The 23711-nt window shown below is 42.6% G+C and overlaps 1 protein-coding gene across 2 annotated transcripts in view; it reads left to right on the top strand.

Annotated features, from left to right (window-relative positions):
* arid1ab (AT-rich interactive domain 1Ab) overlaps positions 1 to 23711 on the top strand; it is a 54301-nt gene that overhangs the window by 9962 nt on the left and 20628 nt on the right. For both annotated transcript variants that reach the window (XM_030740590.1, XM_030740589.1), the window contains exons 2-4: positions 13290 to 13511; positions 15953 to 16666; positions 17492 to 17599. In XM_030740590.1, the coding sequence (XP_030596450.1) occupies positions 13290 to 13511; positions 15953 to 16666; positions 17492 to 17599 (1044 nt within the window). The remainder of the gene's footprint in view (positions 1 to 13289; positions 13512 to 15952; positions 16667 to 17491; positions 17600 to 23711) is intronic.

Raw genomic sequence — 23711 nt, 5'->3', positions numbered from 1 at the left:
CAGTGCACATAATCAGTAGCAACAACCTCAGCAGTAACTGACATCAGAACAGTTCTTACTGCTGGGGTCTGACTTGGGCTCTGTTCATAGTTCAAAATGAAATTTTTTTTTTTTTTTACTTGTTGCTTGACAGAAAATAAATATCCATCCATCCACGCGTTTTCTTCCGCTTCTCCAGGGCCGGGTCGCTGGGGCAACAGCCTAAGCAGAGAAGCCCAGACCTCTCTCTCCCAAGCTACTTTTTAAAAAATTTTTTAAATTTTTTTTATTTTTTCCCTCCCATGAAACAGGCCAAATTCCTGTTAGCAGCCTCTTTGGTACAGAGCTGCTGTTTGGTACGATGGTTTGATGGGCACGTGGATTTAAAAAAGAGCAGCCAGTGCTCAGCAGGTGCAAAGTTGCACAGACAAAAGCGAAAGAATCTGTTAAGCAGCGTTGTTTCTGCCTTGTGTGGCAGATGATTTCTGATATGCTTGAACAGTATTTTGTGCCTGCTTTTTTTTGTGGCTGCTGTGAATCGACACAAAACAGTAACGGGCGTTGGCGTATTTCTCTCTCTACCTGAACATTTGCATGATCTTGTCCACGAGAGCCAATTTTACCCACGGGGGAGTTTACCACCCCAACGGTCTCACCAGTCCAGTTCACTCTCACATTTTGGGAACAGTATTTTACAGCAGTCTGGCTTCTTTTTTTTCCCCCCTTCCTGGAGTTGATATTAAGCCCGGACAGCTCTGCTGTAAAGTGCAAAACCCCTTTATTCCATTAAAATGACTGGTCTGTGAATCAGATTATGACCTGGCATGTTTTCCTCATGTGTGTGCAGAACACTCTGTCTGACGTCAGCATCAGAGTTGTGACTCTAACCATGAGGCAGCCAGTGATCCAGCCAGGTCCTTAAGTGGCTTCGCCTCATTCAGCAGCCAGGGTATTTTTGGCATACTAGTGAGTGACACACTTATCGTAATGGGTCGTCCAGGGTTCCAATGGTCAGCCTGAATAAGCATCCTTCTCGGCAGCGCCTGCTGAGCCTCAGCAACGTGATGTAACCGATCACTGTCTTGCCTCCAATGCTGACAGAGGAGTTGCTGTGCTCGCTAACCCATCAAGTGGCTTATCTCTGAGCAGAAGAGGAGAGCAGAGACCACTTTTTCTTCCACGAGCGTTCCCGGTAAAGTGTTCATGTGACCTGAGCGCCAGTGCCACTCTTGAACTGTACTCAACAAGCCACACCGGTGTGCTTTACAGGATGAGTGTCCACTGTAACTACATTTTAACAGTGGTCTGAGGGCTGCAGTGTAACTGTTAATATGTCATTAAATTTGAAACTGTTTCACAGGTTATAATTGAAGAAATGTTTTGGCTGTTTTAAGAGAGGGTGGGCTTAGTGTTTAAATTAGTTCAGTATTCTGCTTTACTGAAACCTGAGTTTAAAAATAAAAATGCATTTTTAATAAATACCTTTTCTTCTGTTTAACAGTCTGTTGATGAATCCCTCAACAAAATGTTTGAAAAGAACTGAGAGTGAATCTGATTTAATGCCAGCTAACAGTTCCTTATTAAAGGACAGTCTACCTGTCTTTGCTTTATAATACAAGTCAATTCCATCTGATATTTGCAGCTGCAATATACATGTATTACTTTCTATTATGCCACTGTTACATGATGAGTGTCTGGTTTGCCGCTTGCTGCGTCTTACCACATACAGCACTCTTTCCACTGGCTTGCTCTCAGCCCCGCTGATCTCCCATCCAAGCTCTCCTCACCTTGTCTCACTCCTGGGACTCAGCCACTGTCACCTAGAAATATATGTTTAGCCTGACAGCTTGACAGCTGGGAGTCAGGACCAGTGTTCACTCTCTTGTACCCCGAAACCTTAACATTGGACTGACAGGCCAGGGAGCTTGCCTGCCTTTTTTTCCCCCTACTGGTTGGTCATAGCAAGCTTTTCTGATGAACCCAATAGGAAATCCTGCCACCACACACACATACAGGGCACACTGAGTCTATCAGTACAGTGTGGGAACCAGTTAGCGCCTCGCAGCTATGTTGTTAATCATCAGTTATCACTCACATGTGCCAGTCACCACAATAATGTTTGTACTAATCATCGGAGTTTCTTAAATATATTTTTGAAACTTTTCAGTATTTTCATACATATATATGTAAATGCAGATTTAACATTTCCTCAACATTTTTGGTCAAATGTGCAGAGTCATCATTCTGTGATGGCAAATCTCGAGTTAAATAACTCTTAATTTTAAACATTTCAGTAGATAAGGATCATTTCTAAGTTGCATCACTTTGATACAACTTAAACTGAAAGGATAAACTTAAAGAATAAGATGCACTTTTATAGGGCAAATCAAATGACAATGATTTTGGTTTCTTTCTTGTAAGTTTATTTATATTGCACCACATCACAGTAACAGTCGCAACAAGCCGCTTTATACTGCAATGTAAAGAAGACCCTGCAAATAATTGGATCAATGGGATAAAATCCTTTTGTGATTGGTTCCAAAATCATATATATTCTATTAAAATTTCTTTTGGGATCCTAAAGGCCTCTCGACTCAGGTTTTGTAATCAGGTTTAAAATTGACATGAAACATTTCCATTTTAAAAACAAGCTGACCTAATGAAACAAAGACATGCGCTTTAAAAATTACGATGATTATTCTTCCTTTCCTAAACTAGTTTTGCTCCTCATCTTTTAGCACGTCATTGGTTGGAATTTAATTTGGAAAGTGAACGCTGTTGGTGGACAATCAGGGTCAAGAAGGAACTTAATTAATAAAACAAGTACCTGAATTAATAAAAACACAGGAAATGCTTAATTTTCCACTTGTGTGTTGATCAGCTTTGAGACTCAAAGGTTTGGATGGACAGCAGTCTGAAGTTTAGCAATGGCAGGTATAGAGCACAGCCTGTAAATAAAAGATGGACAACTACCCTAAGCTGAGCATGTTCACTATTATCATCTTAGTTCTTTGAAACTAGTCTCAGCAGGTCTGACTGTGAAACTGAGGACACGCTTGGATTCCTCTATCTTTAATAGCATGTGGCTAGGGTTTGAGCTGCTGCCCACTCATTCTGTAACTTTATGACATCAACAATCCAACAGTCACACCACATACAAGTGCAAAATGACATCGGTCTTCTTGGTGAGGCTGCTTGGAAATGTGAAAAATGTTCGCTGTTTTTAAAACATATCTCTTCAGCTTTGTTTTCCCTCTCGAGTATAGATATTCAGATTGGATATGAACAAATTTTCCTTCCAGAATGACCGGATGACTTGTCATACAAACCACTTACACTGATCTGTTATGTCTTCACTTTCCCTTCATCTCTAAAATCAGCAGATGGCTGCCCCTTTCATTAGCCTGGTTCTCCCAATGGTCTCTTACTATTAAATGGGAGTTCTTCCTCCCCACCATCACTTGCTCATAGGGGATCTCTAATATTGTAGGCTCCTTACCTTACAATATAAATCAGCAACGGCTTTTATCTTGTGCTAAATAAAGAAAATTGAATTGAACTTCTTTACTAATATAGCGCATGTCTTAGGAAAAACACATTTTTCAGTGGGGATGACGAGCTATTCGGTTGTCATTATTTGAGTATTTGGTCCCAAATGCAGTTTAAAGTTCAAAAGCTGGAAAGTGGACCTCTAGTTAAGTTGTTTTTGTCAGACTACATTGCCGTTAACTGCGCCAGCAGCATGTGCAGACACTGCTGTCTGTGCTGCCGCCACGGTTTATTTCTCCCTGTGTGATTGTTAAATGCCAGAGTAAAGTGGAAGCTATAGAGAGAAAAAAAAATAACCTGAGTAGTCTTTAAGGTTTTACAAATGTTCTGCTATCAAACCTCATTTTAACAAGACCCGGGAATACCTGTAATATATGCGACATCTACCTTTGGCTGCTTGTCACTGGGAATAAAGGTGCCCAGAAATGCAGAGGGACCCTTTGAGCAGCAGTGTTTTCCTTTACTGCTTTCAAACCAATCCTAATCCATGCAAGAGCAGCGCCTTGTTTTTTTTAACACCTGCCTTTTTGTTGTTGCCTGTGTTGTTCTTCTAAACTTTAAATAGCCCCGGAAAGGCTTCGCTTCTTCCTTCATCTCCCTGAGATGTGAAAGCAGATTTTGTCATTCGAGTGCGCGAGTTCCCTTCTTCCTCTCCTCCCAGAACATCTTTTGAATTCTTTGTAACAGCTGGATGAACATCTGGGTGTGTAGGGTGCTGTTGCCTCTGCTCAGTGCGGATGATAGCACCAGCAGGCGCCAGCTGCCGCCCCCTCTACCCAGCCCAATCCTCACGCTCGCTTTTATTCAGAGTCATGCAGCGGTCAGCTCCGAGTAGAACTTCTCAGGTTGACGCGTTGGGAAAGCTACGACTAATTGCTTAATTGAGAATGTGGTCTCTTTTTCTTTTTTTCTTCTTCTTAGCTTGCTTACTGTAGCTATAGATTTTTCCACAACTATTTGGAACATCGGTGGGCTTTGCTTAAGCTTTCCTTAAGCTCATCTGAACAAGAAGTCTCAATTGTTTACCGTGCTGCAGCTGGGCCTCTGCTCTGTGTTTGGCGCTTGGTTCAGTTATTATAATGCTCACACGGTTTTTAACACCCCTAAGAAAACTTTAAAAGCCGTCTTTTAATTTGAATTAAATAATGTTATGAATTATTAAGGTAATAGGAATTTTTAATAAGGTTTCCCAAAATGTAATTAGCCCTTAGATACTGATATCCAAATGGGACTAAAATCGCAGCCTGGGGCAGGTCTTGGTCATCGTTTATTTAAATTAGTCAGTATGATTGGTCATTGCTGTAGTGCAACTTTTTTTTTTTCTTGGCATAAAGCTCCTGTTGAGTTTTAATATGGCTTGAAAAATGTCAGTAATGTGCTGATGTGATACCTGAGTTCTGGTATCGAGATCATGATATGCCACCTGGAGGAATATGATTTTTTTTTTTTCTCCCACTGATCACATGAAGCCTAAGTTCAAAAATGCTAAATGACGTCAAAACATGGACATCAACATCAGTTGATATTATGATTCAAATAATCGAGGACCTATCTAAAGAGTAGTAAAGCAGAACAAATGGGTTAGAATTACTGCTTTAATAACTAAATATGTCCATAACTAAATTATGTCCAAAAAAGTTAGGTACTTTTTGTCACTATCTTATATCATTTTATTTTTATTACTTAAATACTTTAAATATTAAGTATTTTGTAGCAACTAATTAATGGGTTAATAGAATCAGCTGCATCTCCATTGAGTTCTCATCCTGGAAATGGTCACAGCTTTCACCTGTATGCAGTCTTTATTCTGCTCTGCAGCCTCATTGAGCTTCACCTTAACCCCTACTACCTGCAGGTTCTCATTAGAACCAGAACAGAACAAAGACTGCCATTGCCAGCTGCATACCAGGATGAGTTGGTGTTTGTCTGAACAGGGATGAGATACTTAACAGGAGAGGCAGCTGAATGCGCTGTCATTACGTTCCATAGCTTTAGATATGAAGGCACCAATAAACATATGAGCAGATGAATTTAAAAATAACGTACAAATGGTATAAACAATCATATATTTAACACCAGTTTTTGCTGCTAAACCATTTTAAAAAAAAAACATTTGGTTTGTAGGTTCTTGGTCCTCGGTCTGCTATATCTCAGTTTAAAGGGAAGTGTTACCAGCATGACTCCTCATACAGCTGCAAAAATGTCACTGGAGAAAGTAGATGAGGAACACTGTCAGTTACTCTAGAGGAAAGTGCTTAACCCTTCACCTGTACAGTGGTGGTGTTCAGAGCTTAAACAGTAAAGGCGGGTCACACTGGGCAGCTCCCACTGCGAATGTGAGTGCCAGCATTAACATGGGGTCAGCTTTTGCTGCACAGATTCACCTGACTGACCCTTTAACAACAAATTTCAGCCTCAGACCTGATGTTAGTGGTAAAGAGGAGGATATCCTGTCTCTCCTTTTAGATGTGACGTGTATGACTCCGCCACCATATGAGGGCGGCCTCAGCCAGCGTGTGTTTTCGCTGTAGTGTCTTCGCATGTCCAAGGGCTTTAACCCATAACAGTGGTGTGTGTGCGCCGTGCCGAGGCCATGTGGCTGTGTAGCGGATTAAATTAGCAGCAGCCCCCCCCCCCCCTTTCCAAGTCCATCTGCTCTGTTTGGCCCCATAGACTTCAGCTTTGTACTCAAGCTCTGACCACAATCCCCCCACCCCCTCTCACCCCTGCGTATGAACCCACTCCACCCTCCCCAGTGCCTGACAAATCCCTTTCCCCAACCCCATGCCACACACACGCTTTTGACTAGTTGCAATATCCACCAGCAGCCCTGTTATCATGACACAATATACTCAGTGCAACCTCTTCTGCCAAGAGTGCTCTGGCTTCCCTCTATGCAGATTAGCCATGTGCTAATTGTAGTTATTTATTTATTTTTTATGGAACAGAGGGGAAAAAGGGGAGGGGAAGAGTTTCCTTCAGAAATGATTAGGTGACTGAGCAGGAAAAGAGAGAGTAGCGTGCTGTGGGTTGAGATGCAACCCAGCATGCATATTTAAGTGTTCTGTGCATGGAAAGTTGTAAACCTTTAAGGCATGTTGAGCAGGGAACAATGTGTCAGGTTTTTACCACATTTTCATGAGTACTTTTATCCCACTGTCGTGTGTCTGAGTGGAAGTTTTACTGATTTAAATCTGTTGTTTGTTATTCCTGAGGAAGTGCAGTTACAGTTATTTCATACATGCCTAATTCTTTCCATAAAATATTGCTTACTGGCTAATGCCAACATATATTTTTTTAATCTTTCAAATGTAGCATTGACCTTTCTGAAGCAAAGACAGGAAAGAGTGGTTGCTGCAACACTTTGTCACATGCCTTTTGATCTGTGTTTGTCAGGGAATTCCCCTACACATCAAAACTGCTTTTTTTTTTTTTTTCTTCAGTTCACATTACTTTTATAATAATATACAAAAAGTTAAAACACACCTGGGAAATGTGTATTAACTTATTTTATAGTATGATTTATAGTTGAGTGCTGAGGACAGTGATGGGAACATCAGTTTACTAGTTTCTGGAACAAAACAAGCGGTCTATTTCTTAAGTAACATATTATAGAAAAGAACAGAATATAAAAAATGTTATTTATAATTGGAATAAGTTGTGTTCTGATACTTGATAACGTGTTTATTTTGTCATGGTTGCTTTTTTAGATGTATTATTTATATTTAAAGGTTTATGGTTTATTAAAATGTGTTGAGTAAACAACTGTTAGCTGCAGGATCATGGTAAATGCTAAAAAAATGAAAGGACATCTATTATGGTCATTTTTAACTTCTTATTTTTATTCTTGGACTATCATAACAGCTTTGCATGATTCACAGTATTTATCTTCTGCTGAGTCTCGGTACTGCTGCTCTGTCGGAGATGAATCATTTTAGCTCCGCTCCCTTTATCTGTTTTCTTATTGGCTGCCCCTCACATACAGTGTTGTACAAAAGGTGGGTGGGGCTTCTGTTCTCACAGCCAGTGCTATGTGCTTTAGATGACCATATAAGGGATATCCACTTTCATCACACAGAGGCTAGAGTGGGGAAAAACAAACTGAAACTGATTGATTAGACTTGAGCTTTTGGCTAATAGTCGTTACTTGTGCGTACTCTCATTATTTGAAACTTTGAACATGTTTAATATGAGCGTCCGCCTTTGTAATTGCGTACATACACAGTAAAGGGGGAAAAGCAGGCTAAGTCCCCTTTAACACTAGCTACAAAAGAGAAGAGTTATAATGCAAGTAAGCTAATTCAATGATGTTTGTCACCCAGGAGCATATGTCTAAAGTTTGCTAACATCCCATAGGAATAGCTATCAGTAGTTCCCGGTCCTAATGCTTAACAGTCATGGTGTGAGCAAGATTGCGCTGCCTGTGAATTCAGTTTGTTGTAAGCAGAACAAATCTGTTCCAGTTTCTCTCAGAACTTTCTTCCTGAGTGCAGTGTTGTTTTAATGTTCAGTGTGATGTGTTTTGTTGTGTCATGCTAACAAGATAGAAGCCCTTTCCAGGTGACACCGAAACGACAGCTAAAACGGGTCAGAGCTCGGCGTAGACTGTTAAACTTAATATTTGATGCACTTCTTTGTATATGAAAGTAGAGTGAATTTGTTGGTCTGTTGGTCAGTGAAAACACCATTGTGTGGCATTTGAATTTTGTGCTTTGGATTGTTGGGAAATTTAACAGACATAATCAACTGGTTAGACAAGAAAGGGGAAATGGATCAATTAATACTGAAAATAGGTGTTAAACGCAGTTTCATGATGGACAAAAATGTTTATTATTTATCACAGACTGTAATTAAAAATCTAACCGTTACTGTTGTATGCCATAAGAAAGTAGGTTTATAAATTTCACGAGATGAACCACATTTTGCCAGTAAGTGGCAGATGGCAGGTTTCTGTGTGAGAGCTTTATTGTGGTCATTTGTCTTTCAAAGCACTTGGACTCAGACGTGCACTCAGCTCAGTAGTGGTGCATGCCTTATCGTCTTTCCACTGTGTCCATCTTGCCCTCGCCACCAAAACCACTGACATTTTCCCGCCATACATCAGCAACAAATCTTTCTGTCCTTTATTTTAAACAACGAACCACCAGCCGTACCCCTACCGTTGAAGGTATTTACAGTGTGAAAAAATCTAAGTGAATTCTTAATCTTTAACATTCACTTACATGATTCTTTCACCTTGAAATTCTTTGTCATTTTAAACGGAGCATGAACTAACAAATGATATGCCCAGCATTCCTTCTGTTTGCATTTTTTCCCTAAACCTTGTACTTCTAATATTTATCATAATACAGATTTTATTCATATATCTTTTTGGTTTTGATTAAATTCTCAACTCTGATGCAGAAATATTGGGGGTGGGGGGGTCTGGTACTCAAGGTCTTCACTGAGCAGCAGCAGCGCTCTTGTTTTTTGACTTTCCAAAAAGCAGAGCTGCTAATTCTATAACCAAGAGAACCGGGAGCAGAACCTTGTATAGCACTCCCAGACCTCTATCTACAAGATGCAGTAGACTCTTTTTAGTTGGGTTGAAGCACACACATGCACACTTACAAAGGCCTCAGCAAAAGCTCTCTGGGAATTTGAAGGATGTGTAACGGTGTGTCCGATGTGAACAACTTAAGCAATGCAAGGAAAACACTGGTAAACAGATCAATGAAGTACTGAGCAGTAGGCCGGCCACAACTATCTCTCAGCCTGCAGAGTACAGATGTGTTAACATGATCGAATGAGGCGGAGGAGTAAAGCAGACATCCTGCATGCCTCAGATTTATGCTGAGCTGTAGACCATATGCATTTAAAAGCATCAAGCCATATCATGAGTGTGATAAGATTATATTGAGCATGGTTTAGGCAGGAGTTCCACCCATATTCTGTGTTCATGTTGGCATTTTATTGAATACTGACTGTATTTGGCTTCAGCTATTTTAACTATCAAAACAGCTTATTTGAATGTTAATTGATTTATGTGTTTATCAGTTGATTAATTACATTGCAGTTCTAATTGTTTACATTGCTAATAATGTGATATATATGAGAGAGAGATTCTGACTGGTATGACGGCCAAAACCCATGAAACAGGACTGCAGCAAGTCATTGTTTTTATGCTTTGCTGATTTCAAAAATGGATATTGACTTTGATCGAGTGAATTTGCAGTTAATTATTACAGTAGTTGTGTTACATGGAAGTAAAACTGTGGCTTGCATTAAGTAGAACTAGAATCTAGTAATCTAGGGCTGCTCATTATGGCAAAAGTCAAAATCACAAATCATTTTTGTCAGTAATGTGATCAACTATTTAACAGTCACTCAGTTTGAACTTTTGAAGCATCATGCATTTATTGAACATGTTTATTAACAGTGGATTTCCAAGAACTTTATAGTTCGAGCACTTTAAAAAAAAAAAAAGTGTTTTTAAAAATGTGGTGGTGGGGATGCATGCTTTTTTGGGACTTGGGCTTGGACGGGGGGGGGGCTTGTGAAGCCTGTCACCTAGGGAAAGCCACTTGTCCCCACAAGCTATAGCCTACACCATGGAAGGTCTGCAGGTACATTGGAGAATATAAATACATTTCTGCTGTCAGTATACCCGGGGAGCTCGTCCGAGTCAAGTCTGTGAAAAACTGCAAAACGAGAGAATTATACATTATTGAATATGGCAAATGAATGCTTCTGTCTCAATAATGTTTCCCTAATCAGAAACATAATTAGAAGCAAAAATTGCTATTAAAAATAATTTTGAATTAGAGTGCAATCTACCTTTCTCTTCCACCTTTCCAGCCTGTTTTCCTGCAGAAAACACTCAACTATTAGAATGTTTCATAGTTATGAATCAAAATGCCCAATTCTGTGAAAGTCAGTGTAAAATATCATAAAATGGGGCCTTATTTTAAATGGATTAGCAATTGATGTGTAAGATATAGGTATATTGATGGAACATTCATGTGCACAGTGCATACTTGCCTTTGCTATTTGATGACCTAATCAGAGAACACCTAACTAGATCTGTGGAGTGGATGATAAATGAGGCACGAGATGGAGAGGAGTGGTTGTTTTGGGAACCGTTATTCTCCACGTTCCTCTCAGCGCTGTAAGCCCTGATTGTAGTCGAGTTGCACTCACGAGCCCTCTCCCTGCCTAGCCGGGCGCCGGGCTGTCATGCCTTTTTAATGGAAAAGCCGGTTTGTTCACTCGTTTAGAAATATTCTCACTGCTGGCAAAATATCGACCGAAATTGGTGAGGGGAAGAAAGGTTGATTGTTTTATGGCCCAGTCATTGCTGGGAGATTTTTGTCTAAATGAGAAATAGATTTTACCTTTAGTGCGCCGGCTTTTGTAGTTTGTTTGCATGCTCGTCATTTTTTATGCGGATTGGAGGACGTTACCGGTGATTCAGGCCTCGGTGGCACACTTTACAGATGACTCAGGAGGCTCCGTCTAACTGCTTAAGCAGCTCATTAAAGAAGAGCTATAGCATATTTCTGTCCAGTGAAAGAAGCTGCTCCAGCTTTGTTTGCAAGAATGTGGGGGATTTTTTTTTTTTTTTTTCTCGTTGCCATAATTGGACAAATGCAACTTTTAGAAATGGGTAGAAAACCAGCAACAAGGTGGTGTTCACTTCACTGCTTTGTGCCAGTCAACTTTAAGCTGTGCAGTGTTGTTTGGACTCCTATCATTGGCATGATGTCAGGTGGGGGGAGGGAGGTATGGTGCCGTTCCTTTAAGTCTGGGGTTAAAAGTGCATTAGAGGTCACAGTGGAGCCTGTTACTTCTTCCCCCCGGTGCGGTCGGTAATGACCCAAGGGAGTGTAGACACCCCCCTCCCAACCCGGTAAACATTCCCACCTACTCCTTTCCTGTACACACATACAACACTCCTCTGAACCTGGAGGAGCTCAGGAGAGTGTGGCCTGGGGGAGGCTAGAGAGAAAATCTGGAGTGGAATATGTTATCTTGGATAATGTTGGTTGGTCACACTGACAGCTTGTTGATCCACCCCTCCTCCACACCCCCGCCACCACCTCCAACAGCTACAGTCTTCCGCAACACACACTCATATTTTCACACACGCGCAAACACACAAGCCTCCTACTGAGTCACCCCCTACCCGACCTCCCCTCTTTCATTGCAGCACTGTCATTCATAGAGTGCCAAAGCCTGCTGCTTTATTAAAGCCCAGGAAGAGCAAGCCCTGGCCCGGGTTCAAACAGCAGTGCAGCTGGGACCTGTTACATTTTCGGCAGACTGCCCTCTCCGTCTCGCTGGCTATAAATAGCCCCAGTGGTTGTCTCCCTTAACCGAGGAAAAGAGGTTTTTGGGGGAGGAAAAACACACTCATGCGCGCACACACACACACACACACACACATGCACGCACAGATTAATAACCGTGGGAAGCAATGAAAGCTTTGTGTCTGCTGCCCGAGGTCAGCAGGCCAGGAGGTGTTGCTACTTCAAAGACCCCGTTGTGGCTTGTACTTTCAGACGCTGCTGCGGTGGGTTTGATGGGAACACGCACGGGCTGCCAGCGGTGTGATGTGTTGATGCCATCAGACCATAGCAAACAAGCAGATAACTTGTTGTGGATTGCTATTTGTTTACTCCTCAACGTGATGGCCAGTTAAAAATGCTGCAGTGGAATTCAAAGTTGTTTTTTTTATTATTGTTGGATTTTTTTTTTCTTCACACTGGGGGGAATGTTGTGTTTGGGAAGAGGGATTCCACCATGTCTTATGCACACACACACACACACACACACACACACACACACACACACACACACACTACCACAGACTTTATGGAATAGACACTTTATGACATTGGCTCCAGCTGTTGACAGACGAGGCTACCTCATTATAAACCACCCACCCCCCACCCCCCTTTCCCTCTACTCTCTGTTTTCCTCCTCGGCTCTATAGCCAAAAGAAAAGGCCGTCTGGCTCAGTAACATTCCCTGTCTGGACTGTGTGGATCTCTACGAGTCCAGCATGGCCAAGGTCAGTCCCCACAACCACCACCCGACCCCTTATCCTTACGTGGCTCCAGCTGAGAGGTGGGCACGACTCCAGCCACCGCAGACACTGCCACTTCCTTGAGCTTATTTTCATAGAAACCTTTACCAACGTCTCTGCCGTAACAGTATCCACCCACTGGCACAATGATCTCCTGGGCAGGGAAATGCTCCTGGCGGATGTAGTGGGCTTATTCATTCATTCATGGCCAATTTTTTTTCCCATTCTATTTGGAAAGTAAATCCACTACAGTTTTTTTTCCCTCCCTTTCTGCTTTTTGTCCTATATTTCCTTGATTACACTGACTGGTTTATGAGATGATGCTCATATGGCACACTGCAGTGGAGTCATGCTGAGTAATGCCTTCTCAAGACAACTCACTAAAAAAAGGTTAAGAAATAACTCTGGCTAAATTTGACCTGGACTGCATTTTCTCGTCCTCTCCTGTCACATCACTGCAGTCTGAACAAGATCCTATTATTTCTGTCATTATAGAGCTTGTTAGGAGGTATGACTGAACAGTCTAATGGGGCACTAGACATGCCATTACCATCAACCCTAAAATCACAATAATTGTGTGGCTCTAACACAGTTATTTCTAAAGTCAAACCTATTCCATACAGTTTTGGTGTGAGAATTGTCAGTCAAGCAGTCCACTTTTTCTGATCACACGTTCTCTTTGTATGTCCTTTAGCCTCCAGTCCCAATGGACCAGGTAGGGAAGATGCGTGGCCAGCCATATGGAGGGCCCAACCCCTACTCCCAGCAGCAGCAAGGGCCTCCCACAGGGCCTGGACCCCAGCAGGGAGGCTCTTACCCAGGGCAGGGCTATGGTCCTCCAGGCCCTCAGAGATACCCTATGGGAATGCAGAGCCGACCACCCAGCACCATGGGTGGCATGCAGTACGGCCAGCAGGTCAGTAATTGTTAATTTGGCTGGTTATTTGTACATTTTTAATTGAAACCTTTCATCAACAATATTTGTTGTTGCAGTTGGGCTTCAGAGGGCCACATAATTACCAAATAATGTACATTATTTGTTAAATGTCCTGTGATTTAGCCTAAATTTTTTTCATTTGTTATTGCCAGTAACTTTAGCAGATTATTCATTCAGATCATTTTAAGTAGCTCAGGTGATGAGAGATTTATTTATTTTTTTTTTTGGTACATTTTGGTTTACTGCACAAATTTAGAAGTTATGAGAAAAAGTAAATGAGCCTTTAAATACAAAATTTGAAGAGGAAAACATTTGTGAGGAAATCTGTAGCAGGTGAGTCAAAAGCAGCAGATTTATGGAACAAAATCTGTAGTGTGAAGAAGACATGAACTAGGATAAGAAAACCACCTGCTAGCCTGTTAAAATCAGTGAAGAGGATTTGTCCTGATCACTTTTGAGGTCTCTAACTTGAATGAGGGAGATTAACATTATTGAGGGGCAACACTGTCCTCTATGGTAAACTGCCAAAATAATAGGTCCTTGGATCAGCAGACCCATGCCATGTCCCTATCATTAGTAGAAAGTCTAATCCAGGTCAACTCAACAAGTTAAGGTGAAAGGTCCCCTTCCTTAAGTAAAATTATGCATGCAGGTACAGTGACTTCATGGAATTTAAAGCGAGTTAGTCATGACCCTGTTTTAGCTGTCATGAGGCAAGAGGTGAGGCACGATGTGTATATTGTTTACCAATATCATATCTGTAATTGTAACCTGGAGCCAAGAGATCCTCAGCGTAGCTTAGCTTACCTTAGCAGACCAACTGCAAGTGGGGAAAAAGAGGCCAAAGAGGCTGCATCCGAAAACATGTCTTGCCTGCAAAGTAGAGAGGTTAGAGTCTTAACAAGCAACCTGTAGCCTAATAACTTCCCTGTGTTTGGGTAACCACCTCCTTTGCTGACAGACTAATACAGCTTGAGCCCGTAAAACATAGATGACCGCGGCGGACAAAGAGCCCAACCAAACTTCTAGCTCGTCTTTGGCGCACTCCCTTTAGAGCTCACCACAGCGGATCGTCTGCCTCTTCTGCCACACACCGTGACTACATCCATGAACCTTCTCTGAAGAGTCCAGCCAAACTGTGTTTCAGTATCTTTTTCACCTGAAACCCAAAAGGCACTGAAGGGGGAGAAAAAAAAAAAAAAAACTCTTACAGGGACAGACCCAAAAGAGAGGAGCCCATCAGTTTCCCGCTGTCTGGTTTATTTTCATGCTTGAAAGCCAGAGAACGGGGAAAATCCAAGCTGTGTCGACAGGCACAGTGGGCAGCACCTTCTGACAGCGTTGTCCAATTGAAAACAGCAAACATCCAGTTTGCCATAGCTACTTAGTCATAGCTAGAAATAAGCCCCTTCTTGAACTCTCTCAGCCAGGCAGTCCATCTTAACAGAGAAATGCATGCAGGGAATCCCGTAGAGTGAAGCCTTTTTCTTTTGCGTCCACTGCCTGTGGTCTTGTGCCCATTGTGTGGTGTGATTATCTCATACTGGCCTGCCTGGTGTTTGACCATGGACTCGATAAGTGCCCTGCAGAGAAGAAAACGGCTTCACTGCCTTTGTCAGACAGATACAATGCGGCCACTTGACGTTGTTTTAAATGTGAGACCATTCTTGACTATCTTGTATTTTCTTATACTTTTTTGTGTAGCTGAGAACCCCACCCCCCCACCCCACCCCTCCAGTCAGCCCACCCTCCAATCCCGGTACGAAGAAGAAAAACACACACACACATGGCTCCCCACCCCCCACCCACCCTTCTTCTTTTCTTATTACAGTGTTTCCTCACAAGGTCAGCGATTTCTCCTTCCATGTTCCTTGAGGGTAATGAAACGAAAACACTGGTATTGAAAGGCATTCCTCGAGCAGGTTCGGGCAGAATATGAAAAGGCTCATATTGAAGTTCAAGGAGATGAAGTCAAAACTCAATTTTTATTTTCATGCCAGTAATTTAAAGCAATACACAGCTGAATTCAGACACTTGGATGGTTTTTCTTGTGTGCTTTGACTGATCAGTTTATAGTGAGGAACGCACCACTCAAACAGGGGGAGAGAGAGAACAGTTTGTCTTTCCCGTTTAATCTGCGAGGAAGATGAAGAGATGCTCTGATTACTCTGTGGAGAGTGAATGGTAAAAAAAATAAAATAAATCAAAGAGGTGACTTTGAATGTTGGGGTATTTTTATATATTTTTGCAGATCCCATCAGCACACATGCTGTATTCAGGTAGTAACTGATATTCCACAGTGGGGCTCAGGATAGTAAAACCTTACCTGTACTGGAGAATATGGTCTAGGTTCAACTGTGCCTGGTGGTCTCCCCCTTTGAAGATAAACTACTGTTGATAACCGATATCCTGTTTTCTAGATGTCAGCGTATGGACAACAAGGCCCAGGAGCCTATGGACAGCAAAGTCAGGGCTACTATGGTCAGCATGGCCCTCCAACTCACCCTGGACAGCAGCAACCTCCGTACTCTGGCCAGCCCCAGGGAACCTCTGGACCTCCGTACTCGCAACAGGGCCTACCTTCACAGACTCCAGGCCAACATGGACAGCCAGGACCGCCTTACCAACAATCTCAAGGTCCCCATGGTCCTCCTCAGAGTCAGCCTCCTTACAGCCAGCCCCAACAGTCTCAGCCTGGACAACCACCCTATGTATCTCCCCAGCAACAGCAGAGTCAACAACAACAGCAGCAGCAGCAGCAGGGTCCTGGTCCTCAAAGTCAACAGGGCTCTCAAGGCCAGCCTGGGTATCCACAACCCTCCGGACCAGGGCAGCCGCCACAGCAGCAAACCCCGCAGCCGCAGCAAGGACCCCCACAACAACCACAACAACAACAGCAGCAGCAACCAGGAGGCCCACCTCCTCAAGCTCAGCAGCCTCCAGGTCATGGCCAGCAGGGCCAACCATCACCATATTCCCAGACACCCCCACTGCAACAACAGCAGCAGCAGCAGCAGCAGCAGCAGCAGCAGCAACAACACCACCAGCAGCAGCCGCAGCATCAACAACCACCACCACAACAGCAGCAACAGCAGCAGCAGTCACCATATCAGAGGTTCCCACCTCCTCCACAGGTAATCCTCACACAGAACTCGATGAGAACACTTTAGCTTTAATTTGATGTGATGTGCTGTGTCAGGAGCAACTGTGTTTCCATTAGCAGGAGGTTCTGGAGCTGACACATGCGCTTGGCTTTACTGTACTTAATCAGTTCTGTAATGATGTCCATGCCGATCTAACAGTGGTAATGCAAACTGAAAAGTGCCTGGTTTCTTCCCAGGAAATGCCTTCAGGTGATCCCTTTCAGTAGTTGGTTAAAATGAACATTACACATTCAGTTTTCCATAACAAAACACAAAATAAGATGCTGCTCTGCAAGGTTTAAAGAGTGAAACCGCCACGAGAGGTTTTGAATAAAGCTTTGGTATAGGCCATTCAGGGCTGCTTTGTTGTAATTAAGCTTTAATTACGTAGTTAATTAAAGGGGCTCCTGTCTGTTAAATTGATTTTAAGAACAACAGGAAGTGGATCACACACACAAGAACGCAGCTGACAGAAAAGAGCTGCTTTCAGTAGTTGGTTAAAAAAAAAAAAAAAGTACTAAGATAAATTCAAGGTGAAGCCACAAGCAAAGAGCTGTAGAGTAAGCAGCAAGTTTTCCTGTGCCATGTCAGCCTCGTGGCAACACAAACATGACGTACAGTAAATATTCAAATCGCAGTCGGTCACGGCTCTCTACATTTATTCAGCCCAGTGGAGATCTGTTATTTGTTTCAATGTGACAGTGGTTTTATAGCTGTGTACTGCAAAAAGGGAACAAGCAGTAATAAAGGCTTGACTTGGGAGATTTTATTTTACATTGAATCCGTTTTGTCTTCTGTCTTCAATCGTCCAATCAGGAACTCTCGCAGGATTCCTTCAGCTCGCAGTCCAGTGCTCCTCCTTCTAACCAGCCCAACAAGAGCAGTCAAGAAGACAGCATGCAGGCACGGCCATCCAGTCTGCCGGTGAGGCTTCTGTCTCTGCGTTTAACTTCTGAATTTTGTAGCAGGGTTTCATTCACTGAACTCCATAAACCACATTCTCAGATTGCCTTAATGATATCCCACAGAAGCAACATTTAAACTAACATTTATAATCCATTTGTAATCAAAAAAACACAGTCAGCCCAACATGGTAGGACAGCAGTGATATAATTAGTAATGTTAGTCAGACTTGATTGGATTCAGAATCTGTAGACGTGTGGTACAGGAAAATCACCCTGCTCTAAATGCCATTATGGCTGCCTCTGTGAGCACGTTATGATGTTTCCCCTCTATTAGATAGAGTGCAGTGGAGATTGACAGGAAATGTGGGGAAAGAACAGGGGAATGACAGGCAGCAAAGTTCTGGCTGGGAGTTGATCCGGGGACTAGGCTGCTTTAGCCGATTTGGTAAGCGCCCAAACCCCTCGGCCACAGGTTCACCCCTTAAACCAGATTTAAAGCAAATCCCATCCCGGTGTTTCTTACTCTGTAGTAGTCTCTCTTTCTTAAAGCTAGGACTAAAGTTCAGCTTATTCCTCAAAACAGTTGATGGCACCTGGCTTTGTTCTCTAATACAGTTGGAGTTGTTTCATAGCTGTAACTCAGAGTTGTCTGTTGTGACCTGTGCACTCAGAGTGAGAAAAACATACAAATGTGGAGTAAATATTGGCTTTTGGATCCCGCTGTGCAATCGATTGACTGCCAAACACTTGGATTCAGAAGCACAATCTATTCGGAGCAATGTGATGGAAATGTTATACATGTTCACAGCTCTGTGGGTATCACATGCTTTAGTAGAAAAGGCTCTGTATTTAGTACTTTGTTGTGCAGATGCTAGTGGAGTCATAGCTTTGTTGCTATATTCAGCAAAAATCCCGACTTAGAGTATCTTGAGCATTTCTTTTCCCCTCCCCATGGCATATTAGAAAGTTTTTAACCCAGTATCCGGATATCGGTAACAACAGCAGAAGAATTTTGGGGTAAACTGAATCTTTTAACCCTTTGAATGAGAGGTAACGAGTTGTAAGCGGCTTCCTGCAATAATGCTCATTTTACACCCCAACCCTTCCCCTTCGCTGCTGCTTCCACAACAACAACAACAAGCTGAGTGAGCAAAGTGTGTTCAAGTGGTGCAGGTTGCCATTCACTCCTAAGGAAAAATAAATAAATCAGAAAGCGGGGAAAAATATTTCTGCCTGGATAGGGATTGTTGAAAGTGAAGCAAATCTGGCATCTGATAGCCCTCTGGCTAAGATAAAGGTGAGAGCCCCCCCTCCACCAGCCCTCCGCCCCATCCTCCGTGTTAAAGAGGTGTCTCGCTGTAACACGTTGCAGTTTCCATGGCAGTGTTTATAGGTCAGACTGCAGATCTAACCTCATTCTGGGCCTCAGGGAAGGAGAGTGAGAAATGAGATCATTAATAAGAAAGAATGAAAGTGAGGGAGCCGAGTTGGTGCTTTTGGGGGGGGGGATTGAGGGAGCTCAAGCAAATAACTTCAAATAGTGTGAGTGATTGGTTGGAGAGGGAGATGCTGAAAAAGAGGGAGGGATGAGAGGCAGCACTGTCTACGCCAGTAGGGGATGCCCTCAGGATGTGTTTCCCTCCTCTTTTATTTATTTCTCTTATTTATTTATACACCTCTCTGTGGGCTCAGCCATTGGTCGGGAAGGCCAGGTCAGGGCTATTTTTATTTATTTATTTTCCTTTTCATCTTCTCAGGGATTCCCTATCGGTGCTGTCTGATTGGTTGGCAGAGCCATTAATCTGGTTATGGTAGACGTAAACAGATCTCCTTTCTCCTCCTCCTCCCAGTCCCTTTCTCCCCATCCCTGCAACACACACGTGTACATGTGTGCAGATTAGATCATGCTAACCCAGAGTATAACCCTGACAGCCTGAGTCAGAGCAGCTGAGGTGACGCCTGCAGGTGTCATAAGTAGATGTGCACCAATGATATCTGTTGTGCAAGGTGCTGAAGTTGTTCTGTAACCTCTGCCAAATACAACAAGAGCACCGCTGAACGGGTGCCAACGCTCAGCTGTTTCGGATTCGTAACGAGGGAAGGAGGGGTGGTGGTGTGTGTGTGGGTGTGGGGGGTTGGTGTCAAAGTGCTGTTATAGTAAAGTCAGTGAGCAAGTGTGTGAATTTTGATGGGTCGGGCTTAAACAGTATGCATCTATGGCGTAAATTTGAACATCCTAGGTCACACCATTCTCGAGTTATCGCGTTCACAGGATTTTCAGAAAACTTGGCCTTTGACCTTTTACCTTCAGGTCAAGGTCACTGAGATTCGAACTTATCTGAGATTTTTAGTAGATGCATCTGTGGTGTGAATTTGAACATCCTAGGTCACATCGCTCTCAAGCTATGGCCAACATTAAAGTTTTTGTGGAACAGACGACAAAATTTTAAAATAGCAAACAATTGGTGGGCAGCAGACCCGGTAACACATTTGATGAGAAACCAGACTACCATCACAAAACTCTAAAAATTTTAAAACTCGCTATCAATATCGGTGTTCTCCTTTTGCCCCGTCACTCCCACAACTTCCACCTGTTCCTCAGCAACCAGATGCCACACTTTGCCACAATTCTCTAATTGGTTGTGGTGCATTTTTCCACCAATAGGAAAGGGGGATGCCATGATATTTCCTTTATTTCTTTTTGCTTGCAAGCTGTTCCTGCTAGTGAATATCCAGTTTATACCGTTTCTTCCTGAGTGGAAGTTAACCACAGATATAACTCACTCAGATGATCTCTAATGGTTGATGTTTGGTTTATTTCAGCGTTTCATTTGTTCCTGAGCAAATCGGTTTGGCTGAGATTAAAGCTAAGCTTCATAACTGGTTAGTTTCATTTAACTTTAGTGTCTTACTGGAGAGCTGTGTCAGCCTCTCCATAAGGCCTGTGTATGAAAGTTAGAAAAAAGTAAATCAGTAACAAACACCTTTTGAAATAAAGAAATGGTGCTTACAAACATCCTGGCTCTGAAGGCACCATTTATTTAACATGAACTCCTGGAAGCTGAATAAAGCATGAAGCATGTCTCCTGCTCTGTGTGACGAATTTGAGCATCCTAGGTGAGATCGTTCTCGAGTTCTGGTCAACGTTAAAGTGTTTGTGGAACAGATGCTGCCGATGCTTGACTTTTTCTTCTAAACAGCTGAGTTAGAAATGGTAGAAATTATCACCAATAAGTGAAAGATGATTCTATTTATAATATAATTCTACATAAAGATCAGCATTAAAACTCGGCCATGGGTAAGAAGAAAAAAGTATTTAGCCAGGTCTTTTCCCCAAACCGGCGGTCTGCTTAATTTTGATATGTCAGTGCTGCTGCTGCTGCTGCCGCTCTGCATCACTACCTTCTGATCCAACACCCCAGCATTCACCAGTAGGCTCTGGGGTTGTATTTACTCATCACTCCCCAATTTTTGTGCGTCATATTTGTGGGGAGTTATTAGGCCAGTGTCCAAACACCAAACTCTAACTGTACTGCTTTGCCTTTATAAATTATGTCAAACGTGAAGGGTCTGACTGAAATAAAGAAAACAAAATGCAAACTTATTGGGTATAGAAATATATCTCTGTTGGCTGTGCATCTAAGATATGACTGGAAAATATTTAGCAAGACACAGGCTTGATCATCAGTTTTTGTGTCATCTGCACAAAAAAGCCTGCCTTATATTCTAGCCCATTAAATGTGGAAGCTTTATCTGGCATTGTTTTTGTTCTATTTCTTATTTTTGTTACATTTTTCATTCATTTATTCATTAGATGCAGTTATTTCTGTTCTTGTCTCAAAATTGGTAACTGGTACTCATTTGTGTTTGTGCTTCTTTACTCATTTAGGAAGTGTTTGCTAATCTAATCTTAAATAACTAATTAGTTTCATGCCAAGCAAAGGAACATATTTAAATGCACCTGTCAGAAAGGAAGGTACCGGTTTATTTTGAAGGGAAAAAATTTGTAAGAACCTGCAGTAATTTGTATAAACTCATTTCTTTTAATCTGCCTGAGAATCCTGTTTGAATCTCGATCCAACAGCGACTGAGGGGTAAATGCCATTTAGCTACTTTAGTAGCATTCGTGCAGAGCCAGCCAGACATCACCTCATCGAGAGCACAGATGGGTCTGTTTGAGCCAGGTGCTTAAAAACCCAGCGTCTGTTAGGCCGCTGCTGAGGTGGGAATAAAGGTGTACAGAAGGCTCAGCGCCTGCTGGAAGGCGCAGGTAGGAGAGCAACAGTCAGTTTAAGAACAGGGCTGTGGATAAGAAGTGGGAGAGAGAGAGATTTAGAAAAAAAAAAACAGGCAGTCAGACTGGAACTAGCTGAGCAGGTTCAGCTGGTTCCTGGTTTGTTTTCACTCAGGCTGCAGGACACATACACAGTTTAACTTTACCTCGCTGCTCATCTGATCAGCTCGGAGGAATCCTTCTGGTTTTTTTTTTTTTTTTTTAAAGTTTAGGCATCTAACTGATGCTAGTCTAGACCAGCTTGGGAAAAAAAACATAGAGCACAGTAAGCCCTGCAGCAGCAAAGTAGTAGTCTTTGTGGTCTTAGAATATTCCTCGGGCCGTATGACACTGATGGCATTTCAAGGAAACAAAATTAGTTAAGAGATAAGAAGTGGGAGAGAAAGAAAGGCTTTTTGTTCTTTTCTCCATCAAATGCTTCACATTATTGACTTAGTTTGTAATGAATAACTATAGTTCATGATTTAAGGGGCACTCCACCATTTTTTTTTTTTTTGGTTACACAAGAATGATTTAGCTATTGTGGAAGCTCCCCAAAGTTTCTAAAAACAACCCTCATGCCACAGTGATGTCTCTGCTAATGTCACACATCTGGAATTCCCCTTTAATGACGGCATGTGGCGCTGATCAGGTTTTTGGGGTGTCCGTGTCAGCTGTGTTTTTGAAGAAACTTTCTGCAAGGGAGCTTTGACACCTACAACAATGAGATGTTGCTTAATTTTTTTTTTTTTTTGCATTGGTGGCCACTAAGAAATGCCCCCTTCATGGAGGCCCTAGCAGAAGTAAGGCCAACGTCTTTGCTGTCATCATCAGGCTTTTCATACTCCTTAAACGTGACACTTCCTCTCTGCGCCAAACTGTGGAAAGGGGAATAACTAGCAGGGTCACCATCAACCTCTGTCTCTCCCTCCCACCTCTCTTCTAGTCTGTTTTTTTTCTTCTTCTTCTTTAAAATCCCCTTCTTGTCCTTTCCCAAGTCTTTTGTACACCCTTTCTCCACTGTGGGGCTAATCCCACTCAGGACCGCCCACTGCTTGTGGTGCTCCTCTTTTCTGATGTTTCTGAATGTGCTCCAGACTTAAGAGGAAGGTCACATGTTGGTCATACACTCACACTCGAGTTTGTTTTTCTCTCCTCTGTCCTCTGGTCCTCTGGTTCCTCTTCTCAAATGAGTCTTTATTTTATTTTGAAGCAAGAGTCGAGGCTTTACACTCCCTGTATTTGTGTTAGGAGAATAAATTTCCCTAATTATGTAGATTTTATAGCCGTATGTAGAACTACTTGAATGCGAGAAGAATAATATGTGCAAAGCCAAGCTTGCATTTCTGCCTTTTTGTTTTCTTAAGTTGCTGTTTCGATTTGACAATCATCCACTGAAGATCCTGGTTTTCCCACCTTTAAATGTATCAGTGCTTATCATGAATCCCGCCTTCGCATGAATCCAGTCTTATCCAAAGCTCAGGGACCACCCACATCAACAACAGTCCCCCTCCCTTAATGACCTTTAATGTTATGTGCCAAGCCTTCTGATCTGGAACCAAGGGATCTTCCAGCCTTACTGATCAACTCCGAGTCCCCCCTCCCCTCCCTTCCCTTCCTTCTGCCTCCAATCCCCATTCCCTCCTCAGCCCAACCCAGCTCTGCTCTCATGCGGCAGCTAAGCTTGTTTTTGCGACATAGCTCTGGAGCAATCAGCCTGACAAGGCCGGCCCACTTTTCTTTTTCTTTTTTTCTCCTCTTCTACCCAGCCCAACCCCCTCAGTGCCTTTTTTCATTATTACACTCCGTTTTTGTGCAGCATTTTCTTTATTCCTGTTTTAAATACATATAAATATAT

This window comes from Archocentrus centrarchus, chromosome 11 (assembly GCF_007364275.1).
Source record: "Archocentrus centrarchus isolate MPI-CPG fArcCen1 chromosome 11, fArcCen1, whole genome shotgun sequence".
NCBI lineage: Eukaryota > Metazoa > Chordata > Actinopteri > Cichliformes > Cichlidae > Archocentrus > Archocentrus centrarchus.
Note: the sequence above shows the minus strand (reverse complement) of the source record. Positions and strands in the feature narration are given on the sequence as shown.